We start from the raw sequence: 11,743 nt of genomic DNA, 5'->3' as shown, positions 1-11,743 counted from the left end.
TTTAGTCATATTTGATGCTTGCTAGTAGAATAGCAAAGATTGATCTCAATTTTTGTTTGCCTGACATTACTGAAAAATAAGTGACCAACAGAATGTGCATCAACCAGTTAGATACAAGTAAAGTAGAACAAACGTTTTTACTTTTTCTACACCATTATGAGTGTATTGTAAGTCCATAGGAGTGCATTATTTACTCTCTGGTGAGTCAGACTGTACACAGCCTAAAACCATTCTGGTGATTCAACGATTAGGTATAAGGTAACAAGACCTATTAGAATGTCAGGGCAGTAATCAAAAACTCTGTTTGTTTTTTCCAGTAGTTTTATTAACTTTAGAAATAGCTGCATATTTGGTGATACTTAGTATACTTTCTGCGTAGAGACAGTCACAGTTTATAAAATAAATCCTTGCACTATTTTTCCTGAAAATTTATTTTCTGTACAATTCATTTGTGGTAGTTCCTTATTTCTGTTGACTCTCCCTCTAACTAGTGTAGCCCACAGTGGAGAGTAGATAACACTGTTTCAGGATAAAAAGTATATCAGAACATTTGGGCACAGTTTGAAAATATAGGCTGGAAAGCTCAAGAGGAATACCAAGACTTTTTTTTTTTTTTTTTTTACAGAAAGAGTGATGGCTGACTGGAAAGTCCTCCCAGAAGACATATCAGTGTCAGAAATGGGGATAAGATTCAATAACGTATTAACAGATATAAGGCATGCATGCTCTGTGGAAGAAAAACATTAGATGTTTATTAAGCAATTGTTGTGATTTGTCCAGAAGGTAAGAAAATGAATGCAGTTGATTACTCAGGCAGTTGTTATATATTATAGCAATAACCCACGCCTGGGTGTATGTAATGCTGGATTTACCCACGGTTGGTGTGGTTTGGTCACGAGGGCGAAGCCCGAGTGGCCAAACAAAGCCAACCGTGGGTAAATCCAGCATTACCCACACCCAGAAGTGGGTTATTGCTGTTATACAATGACATTATTTAAGAAAAAAAATAATTACTTTTCTTAAATAATGGCATTGTATAATGCCGCCTTGCTGCCCTTCCGCAGCTGTCTGGTATTCTGCAGCAGTTCTGATGTACTGTGCATGCGTATGCCTACGCAGTACATCAGAGCTGTGGGCGGCAAAAACAAAGGAGAAAGCAAGATCTCAGTTGCTTTTTACAAACTGTTTCGCTATGTTAAATGGGTTTAACATAATGAGACAGCTTTAAAAAATTGCTTTTTTTAAAGCTGTCTCGCTATGTTAAACCCATTTAACATAGCGAGACAGTTTTGAAAAAAGCAACGGAGAAAGCAAGATCTCCGTTGCTTTTTACATACTGTCTCGCTATGTTAAATGAGTTTGACATAGCGAGACAGCTTTAAAAAAAGCAACGGAGAATTTCAGTTGCTTTTTTTAAAGCTGTCTTGTTGTGTTAAACTCGTAACATAGCGAGACAGTATGAAGCAATGGAGATCTTGCTTTCTCCATTGCTTAAAAAAAGAGTTATAGTAATGGAAAAAGTCTGGGCAACTGGACCTTTTTTCCATTACTATAACTGATTTACAACGTGCACGCTGACCAATCAGCCTGCACGTTTTTGAATATTAATGGGGGATCGTTGTATAAAAACCTATAAACCTAATCCATCAAAATCTTTGTTCCTGTGTTTATCAACCATTTGAGAATTCTGTTTATACCAGATGGAGATTAGCAGAGGTCTTATTCACTGAATTATTTTTTTCTAATTGTATGGTTATACAAGTGCGTAGGACGTCTTGTCACACATGATTAATTTAATTACATTTCATTGAACATACCTTCCCAAAGCTTCAGAAAGTAATCTGAAGTCATTGATAGACAGACAAAAAGTTGTACTTTTTGTGTAAGTAGTGACCCCCCCCAACACAGACCCACTGATTATAACCATTTCTCAAGAGTGCCGCACCAACTTTCTGCAGTCATGTCTGAGTGAAAAACAGGTTTTGTTAAAGTTGCTCTTTTAAAAGTTGTGACTTAGCTGCTGGTTGTTATTCAGTGAACTGAACATTGAGTAACAGAACTGTATCTTTACAAACTAAAAGTTGACGCAGTGGGTTAAGTCTGTGAGCTGTAGTTCTTATGGTACAGGGTGTGATTCCTTCAGCCCTCATTTGCCTGATGTGTAACCTTGAGCAAATCACTTAAACAGGTATTGCTTCTGGTTTGCTTCCGAAAATGGAGTATTTCCCCACTGGGCCCTCCAGGTTAATAAATAAGTAGCTGCTCACTAGAGTAGTGCTATTCTACACCGTGCAAAAGCTGAGGTTACATGTTTGAAACTACCTGCAGGAGTGAAATTTATTATCCAAGTTTTATTGCAGAGGTTTAAGGCTGTGAGTTGTAGTTCCTGTGATAACGGGTTTGATTCCTTCAGCCCTCATTTGCCTACTGTGTGATCTGAGCAAGTCACTTAACCAGATACTGCAGATTTTGGCTAGACTTCTCAGTAGTCCTCTGCATTGCAAGCCTAGTAACTACCTGTGAATCAACAACTTTATTCATTGCATATGTACTCTGTTGTGTGCATCTAGTGCATTTTTGCTGCTGCTTTCTGTACTTCTGGTTTGTCTCTTCTACCTATTAAGTGAAATATAGATGCATATCGGTAGACAGGCAACTTCAGTCCTTTAATGTTTTATCCTCTGGTTTCTTATGAGCTCATACAGATTTACATACATGGATTTTCAAACTCAAAAGTGACTGTTAACCAAAATGCAGATATTTTTCTGTGTTAATGACATCATTCTTTGCTAGTAAAACATAAGTAAAAGTAGGGAGCTGCTTCTCAAATTGGTCTGTTTTATTTCAAGCTGTAAACTGCGCAGTTTTATTTATTTAGTTTACAAAGACTAACGTGTGCTTGATATATAGAATGCACTTAATACTCTTCTATTTATTTATTTATAGGATTGCACCTGTCCTCGGCACCTGGGAGCAGGTTCTTCAAATGCTGTGAAGCTCAGCAGATTTTTTGATAAAGTAAGGCAGAATTTAAAATCTATATAATTGTGTGGACAGAATTCAAAACATTTATACTTGCAGATCGGTTAAGTAAAACATATTTATAGCAATGTGATTGTCTATTTACCAGACAGTATAAAACAAATAGTTTCATTTTATGTAGCATCTTGTATTGGTGTCCTAGTTTACTTGCCCATTAATAACTGATAACAGACTTTGTGTGCTTGCAGAATTGCTGAGGAGATTTTACAAGGTGAAGTGCAGAGAAGGAGTTTAGCCAAGAGATTAAATGACTACGTTCATATGGCAAATAAAGAAGGCTTTGTGAAATCCAGATTTAGCAGCAAAGATAGTACATGAAAGAAAATTGTTACTGTGTTTTAGTGAACCAGAAGGATTAAGGAAGGTTGAGGATGAAATGAAGAAGAAAAGTTCACGTATGGAGTATGCAAGTGTGAATGGGGTTAAACATCATAATATAAAATATGTACCAAAAGGCACATTCTCTTGCACGAGTAAGGGGGTAATTTATGCTTTGAAATGTGTATGCAACCTTTTTTATATTGGAGAGACCAAAAGAATGTTTAGAGTTAGATGTATGGAACATATAAGAGACATTAAAAACCAGAGGGAAGATCAAGCTATCTCTGCCCATTTTAAAGCTCTACATGGAAGTAATTATATATTATTACAGAGTACTGTTTTGGAAAAATAGATTTAAAGTATGGAGATGATTTGTTACTAAAGGACAAACTTTTATATAAGGAGTCTATATATATATATTTTAAAATAGAATGCATTAATCCCTATGGGGCTTAATAATGAAATAGATTGGAAATGTTTGCTTTAAAGAATAGTTTGTGTTTAAATTTTTAAAAAAAAAATATGTTTAATTACTTAATTGGATAATTAAGGTGTGTTATTTTTTGAGTGTGTATTTAAGGCATGGTTTGACCATGTTTTTTAGATTCTGTAAAGGTGGTTACACCGAGGCGCTAGAATATTGTTTAATAAAAGTATCAGACTACTTCTACGTAGTTCTATTCCTGTTTTTGCTCCTGGTTCTGTTTTTGGTGGTGACTACATTTTGACTTTTGGTTGTATCAAATTTGGCAGTAGTTGGAGTCATTGTTGTTACAGCATGTCTTCGAATCCAAATGTGGATGTTCCCCTCATGTTGAGGGAGGATTCCACCTCCACTTTAGGGGCAGTTGGTGGTATAGGATCTGTGACAGGGGCCCAGAGATCAATGGAACAGTATTTAAATGCTCCACAAGGTTTGGCTGGTCTTATAAATGAAAATCTGACAGTAAACCCGCATGTAAGTTACAATGCAGGACAATTTTTTATTTGAATGAACAATTAAAACGTACTCCTAATCCCTTTCTGACTGTTGGGCTTGCAGCGAATGCTATACCCAGTGATAAAATGGATTTGTGAGAAGTTTGAAAAGCTGTTAAAGAAAGAAACAAAGGTGCACTATAATATTTTTGGTTTACAAAGGTACATAGATCTGAATATCACTCCCAGTGGTTTACATTTTATAAAAAATCCAAGCACCCCGTTTTATGATCGTTGCAGCCTAGAGAAGCAATTTAAAGAGCGATTGGTTGCTGCATCTCACAAATGTATGATGGAATGGCTGCAAATACTGCTTGAAAGAGATCAAGTAAAACAGAAAAAGGAATTAACAGTTTTGTCAGGGGAAATTTTGAATTCTCTTGTTGCTGTTAATGTTAAAAACTTGATGGAAAAGATCAGCAATAAATTAAATGTTTTAGAGGGTGAACTGACGGAATATAAAAAAACAAATTGCTACAGGACATTAGTGACTATGAGAGTGGGAGGTTCTTTGTAAACCCATCCAATCAGAAACGGAAGAATTGGGAATGTCAGTTTAGAGGTTTTAAAAGTCCTCATTCCGTCTCCTTTGCTTCCTCTGAAGGATTAAGTCAAAACGAGTCCAGCGGGAGCAACAAAGAATTTTCCTTCTTTACCTCCACCACAACAGGCTGATGAACATCAATGGCATTTTCGTCCCAGTGATGGAGTATCACAGGGACAAAAAACGAAGAAGAAACCACCCGAATGGGTCAAACAGAACTTTAGACAGTTCAACAGTAAGAAAACAAAATGGTATTAATGTATTGTTGAGCAATGATTTAAATTTGGTTGTGAATTTATCAAATTGTATTTTGGCAACAGAACAGGTTGTTGTGTTGAATCTGGGGCTAAAGTTTATTCCAACAGTTATCCCCAGAAATTGTGTATTAAAGCAGGAAATTTTTAAATTGATTCGTAAATTGCATTTGAAAGTGTTCTTTAGTAACAATTTGATTAAATATATAGAATGTTTAGAGAGTTGTTCTACTGATGGCTTCTTTTCATGTTGTGAAGAAGAAAGGGAAGAAATTGACTTATGTGAAGTAAATGCTTACTGCATGTTAAATACATCTAGTATTCCTGTCATGAGTAAGTTTATTCCGCCTTTTCAAAATGAAAGTATTGCTCATTTCAGTTCTACGGTATGTTTTGAGAGTGACAATATTTGTAACATTGTCAAAAATGATAAAAAGAATATTAAATACAATTTGACATATAGGGAATGGCAGGCTTTACAAGATTTAAGTAAAAGGAAAGATATAGTAATTAAGCCAGCCGATAATGGTAACACGATTGTAATAATAAATGTGTTACAGTACCATAAAATGTGTTTGGAAAATTTAAAGAAAACTTTTTTTTGAAAAAGCCAAAATGAAGTTTGAAGAATTAATGAAAAAAAGTGTGTGTTTAGGGTATCTTTCTAGGGAAGATGTAGATAAGAAATTTATAAGTAAAAGTAGTGAATTAGCTACATTTGTTTGCCTGCCGAAGATTCATAAAAGTATGTTGGATCCACCTGGCAGGCCTATTATTTCAGCCTGGAAATATTTTCTTCGACCATAGGCATTTTATTACACCAATTATTGTTGGTTTATGTACAAAAAATACCTTCATATATTCAAGATAGTTTCGACTTTTTAAGCAAAATTTCTACAGTGAGGTGGAACAGGAAAATGTATTGGTTGGTTTTGGACTTAAAAAGTCTATATACTGCGATAAAACATGAAGATGGTTTGTTGGCATTAATGTCTAAATTTAGGGGATAGCCCTTTATCTAACCTTATAATGGAGTTAGTGGATTTACGCTTAAAAAATAACTTCTCTTATAATAATCAAATTTGCAGACAAAAACAAGGGACTGCAATGGGGGCACCTTTTGCCTCCATGTATGCAAACTTGTTTATGGCTATGTTTGAGGAGAGGTTTTTGTATAAACAGGGATTTATAAAGAAGCATGTCAAGTTGTATTATAAGTATGTAGATGACTTACTTTTTATTTGTTAAGGAAGCAGTGCTCAAGTCCCTTGTTTTGTTTCAGTTTTACAACAAAATCCTTTTGATCTCTCGTTTGATGGGCTGCAGGAGGGTGAAAGTGTTTTTTTTTTTTTTTTTTGGATCTTGTATTGGAAAATAGACCAGATGGTACTATGTTTACAAATGTACATAGAAAATTTGCTGATGGCAGTCAGTTTTTACATGCTTTTAGCTGCCATCCTTTACATTTGATTTCATCTCTTCTGTATGGTGAATTTCTGCATCTATCTAGATTGTGTAATAATGAGCAGGTTTTGAATGAGGAAATAAAAAATTCAGTTTTAATGTTTTTAAGAAGGGGGTATGACCCTGAAGTTGTAAGAGAAGCACAAGATAGGGTTTTACATAAGGATAAGGAAATATATATTTAATATAAAACAAGGGACAAGTGGTCACAATGTCAGAGGAGTGAAGTTGTGCAGAGGGAGAAAATATATTTTGTATCTATGAATAATATTAAAAGCAATGAAGTAACTGCAATGATCAAGTATTACTGGAAGTTATAAAGTGTTACAAGGAGTATTACCTGATTATCCTTCTTTATCATTTACCAAAGGTAGAAGCCTACGGGATATGCTGGTTCATAGAAATTTTGTATTTCCATTAGTGGATGCACAGAAATTACCAGAAAGAGTAGGTACTAGTTCATGTGGAGGATGTTCAGTTTGTGTGCAAAATAGTAACTTTATTTGGCTACATTAATAATATAAAATATGTACCAAAAGGCACATTCTGTTGCACAAGTAAGGGGGTAATTTATGCTTTGAAATGTCCCTGCAACCTTTTTATATTGGAGAGACCAAAATAATGTTTAGAGTTAGACTTATGGAACATATAAGAGACATTAAAAACCAGAGGGAAGATAAAGCTATCTCTGCCCATTTTAAAACTATACATGGAAGTAATTATTTATTATTACAGGGTACTGTTTTGGAACAAATTATTTAAAGTATGGAGATGATTTGTTACTAAAGGACAGACTTTTATATAAGGAGTCAATCTTCTTCTTTCGGCTTTTCCCGGTTAGGGATCGCCACAGCGGATCACTGTCCGCTCATGATTGGCAGTGGAGTTTTACGGTGTCGAGTTGCCAGCCCGGCGCCAAACCTTCCACAGAAGGCACACACATGCACGCACTCATGCCTATGGCCAATTTAGTGTGTCCAATCCACCTACAGCATGTCTTTGGGATGTGGGAGGAAACCGGAGCACCCGGAGGAAACCCACGCGACCACAGGGAGGACATGCAGACTCTATATTTTAAAATATAATACATTAACCCCTATGGGGCTTAATAAAGAAATAGATTGGACATGTTTGCTTTAAAGAATAGTTTGTGTTTTATTTTTTTAAAAAAAAGAGGTTTAATTACTTAATTGGATAATTAAGGCATATTATTGTATGAGACTGTATTTAAGGCATGGTTTGACAATGTTCTTAAGCTTCTGTAAAGGTGGTTACACCGAGGCACTAGAATATTGTTCAGTAAAAGTATTGGACTACTGCTATGTATTTCTGTTCCTGTTTTTGCTCCTGGTTCTGTTTTGGTGGTGACTACATTTGGTTGTATCAAATTTGGCAGCAGTTGAAGTCATCGTTGTTATAGTATAAAACAAATAGTTTCATTTTATGTAACACCTTGTATTGGTGTCCTAGTTTACGTGCCCATTAATAACTGACAACAGACTTTGTCTGCTTGCAGAATTGCTAACGAGATTTTACAAGGCGAAGTGCAGAGAAGAAGTTTAGCCAAGAGATTAAATGACTTTAAGTTCATATAGCAAATAAAGAAGGTGTTGTAAAATCCAGATTTAGCAGCAAAGAAAACTGTTACTGTGTATTAGTGAACCAGAAGTATTAAGGAAGGTTGAGGATGAAATGAAAAAGAAAAGTTCACATATGGAGTATGCAAGTGTGAGTGGGGTTAAACATCTCTCTGGCAACTTGCAAAAGTACTAACTATAAGTAATACCTTTTTATTGCATGAGTGAGTGACAAGTAAACTGTCTTTCTGTAGAAATAAATGTCACACCTGATCTGTGGTCCCTTAGATGGGACTGATTTGTAAGAGTAATAACTGATAATTATGTTCTTTGATGCATGATGTGTTTACGTTGGTGATGACAGTTCCATTTTTTTCAGATATATTGTGCATCGTATGACTTACTGTCTTCTGATTCCTGTATTTTACAACATAGTATTGAACCTAAAGTTGCAGAAAGATCCTTTCCACAATTGTACTTTTCTGGAATGAATTATCCTGATAGCAGAAAAATGTAGGCAATATGATTTCAGTTATTCTGTGTAAAGTCATTCTGTGTTCATTTGTAGTACTAGACAACTGCATTAGTTAATATGATGGTAGCATACGGGGTTAGATGCTATGCTAAGAAGTGTAGTCAGAGATAGAAAAGACAGACCAGGCTAAGGAGGAATAATAGCTAGCTGGGTAACAGAGGCTGAGAGCAATCACAGTGGCACAGAACCTTTACCAGCTTCTGGAAAGTAAATCAGCAGATGGCTTGAACAGGTTCTATCAGGTTGGCAAAAATGACAGAAAAGCAAAGAAGGTAGTTGGCAAGTACCATTCGTAAGGGATGCCAGCAGAATTATGTTTGTCAATCCATGAGGCATCAAGAGCGGATGGATAGAGTACTTCAGGAATCTTTGGAATAAAGAAAACCCTACAGACATTGCACTGGTTCCTAGACAACCTACAATGAAAAAGGGAACAGAACCAGTCCTAGAAAACATGTAAAGTGTGCTAAGGAAGATGAAGTCAGAGAAGGCTCAGATGAAGTCACAGCACATATGAACAAGATATTGGTTGTGTTAGAGGAGAAATGGATTCAGATGGTACTCATTTCATTATAGAGAGTGAAAAAGAGAGAGACAGACTGGGAGGCATATCCTAGATGACTGCATAATAATTTTTCTAGTGCCAGCAAACAAGATCAAAAGGGACATCCACAACTGTGGGCATTACAGAGGTATCAAACTTATGTCACACTGCATGAAAGTGTTGGAGAGGGTGATTGATGAAGGGTTATGCAGAAAGTAAGATGGTAGATGAACAGCCCAGGTCTGTATTTGCAGTGAAAGAAAATGTGGAGAGGAAATTGTAAATAAGGACAGAATCAAACTTGGCATTCCTAGATGTGGAAAAAGCATATGACAGATTCCCGAGAAAGCTGATTTGGACAGTCTTGCAGTGGCTTAAAGTCCAGGATGTTTTGTTACATTTAGTGAAAGCAATGTAAAGGGGTGTAGTGATGCAAGTACAGACCATATTCAGACCCACAGTGCTTCCCGATGGGAGCGAATATGTATCAGGAGACTGGAATGCAAAACTGAAGGCACATGAGATGGAACTGAATACAGACTAGACAATGGTAAAAGCAGTCAATGGAGGAGATCGGTAGATGAATGCTAAGACAGAAGGGAAAATTGTGGCACAGATTAGCAGCTTCAGATATCTGGGAGGTATGGTTGAATATGAATCTGAATGCTGAGATCAAAGTTAGAATCAAAGGCATTGCAGCCAACTTACAGAAAGTGTCAGGGGTTGTGTGCAAAAGAAGCTGAAAAGTGGTGATGCAAACAGTGCTTCGGTATTGCTTCTGCATGGTACAGAAATTTAGGCAATGAAGGCATAGCAGCTGAGGGAGCTTGAGGTGATGGAGATGAAGTCCCTGAGAAAGGTAGTAGGTCACCTACTGTGGAACATGCTAAGAAATGAAGACATCAGAGCTAAAGCCAAAGTTGCCACATTTGCAGAGGTCAAGGAGAACAGGTTGCTGTGGTTCAGTCACATGTACTGAAAAACAGAAGATTTGATAAAGCAGGTTTAGGAGAGAGAAAACTGACAAGAGGAGAGCAGTGCATCCATCAAGAGATGGATTGCACCCAATACTTGTCAGACTATTGTCAAAGAAGACAGAAGAGTGGTATTGAATCTAGAGAAATCGTGATAAGGAATGAGATAAAGGGGGATGATCATGATGACGATGCAGATGGTAATGACAGTGATTATTACAAGTGTGGTCAGTGGTAAGACTTCATTAGCTGCTGTTTAGAAGTACGTGTCTTTAATGTGTGAAGAATCAAAGACAGTAAAACAGAAAATTTTAATTGGAAGGGATGACCTTAATGTGATACTGGAATTTGATGGACCTTAGTTATTGGGCCTAGATTTTAAAGGCAGATGAAGTAGGCTACTGAACTCAAAGTGCAGAATATACTCCCATACAGCTAATCTAAAGCCACCATTACATTAGAATAAAGACCTTAAAAATTGGTTGTGATGCATAATGTTCTAGATTTCAAGATTCTCAGAACAAATGAAGGGCCATCATTGACACAGTACATGGGACATTTTAAGCTGACTTTTTCCACTTGAGGCACATTTGTCAGTTGGAATAGCTGGGTCAGATTTTACATACATACATACATACATACAAATATTTCAAGCACAGGCATTAATGCCTTTCTAGCTTGCCAGTATACCAAAACACTTGTTCCCATAATAAGTGTCCAGGCTGTTCTTAAAAATATGTAAACTAGTACTTGCTTTAATGTAATTTGGTACTCTGTTCCATGCATCAGCTGTTCTGTCAGAGAACCAGTTAGTACACTTCACATTCCTATAGTCTTTTTTAATTTCTCCAAGTCTTTTCTAATACCATGACAGGAATGGACCCCATTCCTAAGTCAAAGTACAATTAAAGTTCATGAAATTAGTATTGTTTCACTCTTTGACGTTAGCCAGAAGTGCTCTTCGGAGCACCCACAATGTGCCCAGTAATGACTCCTCCTGCAATTCGTACAGTGTTACATGAATTGGTAACCTACCTAAATACGATTCTAAATTCTTTTTTAAAAAAACAGTTGCTCTTACTACTATTGGAACTGTCTGGGTATCTTTCTTCCACATGGCTCTCATTTCTGCCTGCAGATCCAGGTATTTTATGACTTTGTGTTTCTCTGTACGCAAGACACTGTAGTCACTGGGTGTGGCGATTTCAATGATCAATGCTACTTTTGTCTTCTTTTCTTGGACCACTATATCCGGTTTTCTAGCATCCATCTTTTGAACTGTTGGTATCGAGTGATCCCATGTGATATAAACTTCATCATTTTCTATGATTCTTTGTTTCTCATGTTTCCAGTGTTTTTAAGGCACTTCGATACCATAATAAATCTCCAGAGTAACAGTCTTGCCACATTATTATGCCTTTCAGTATACAGTCCCTCTGCCATTAGTACGATGCAACAAGGTGTGTGACTGTTTCCAGTTCAGTTTTACAAAACCCACATATGTCTGTTT

The 11,743-nt window shown here is 36.4% G+C and overlaps 1 protein-coding gene across 2 annotated transcripts in view; it reads left to right on the top strand.

The window, feature by feature from the left end:
- Positions 1–11,743, top strand: part of RABL3 (RAB, member of RAS oncogene family like 3) — a 696,369-nt gene that overhangs the window by 546,536 nt on the left and 138,090 nt on the right. For both annotated transcript variants that reach the window (XM_044071511.1, XM_044071512.1), the window contains one exon: positions 2,947–3,018. In XM_044071511.1, the coding sequence (XP_043927446.1) occupies positions 2,947–3,018 (72 nt within the window). The remainder of the gene's footprint in view (positions 1–2,946; positions 3,019–11,743) is intronic.

The sequence above is a fragment of the Protopterus annectens genome, chromosome 5.part0 (assembly GCF_019279795.1).
Source record: "Protopterus annectens isolate FY-2018-M chromosome 5.part0, PAN1.0, whole genome shotgun sequence".
Taxonomy (NCBI): Eukaryota; Metazoa; Chordata; order Ceratodontiformes; family Protopteridae; genus Protopterus; species Protopterus annectens.
The sequence above is the reverse complement of the archived record's forward strand: the minus strand, read 5'-3'. Positions and strand labels throughout refer to the sequence as shown.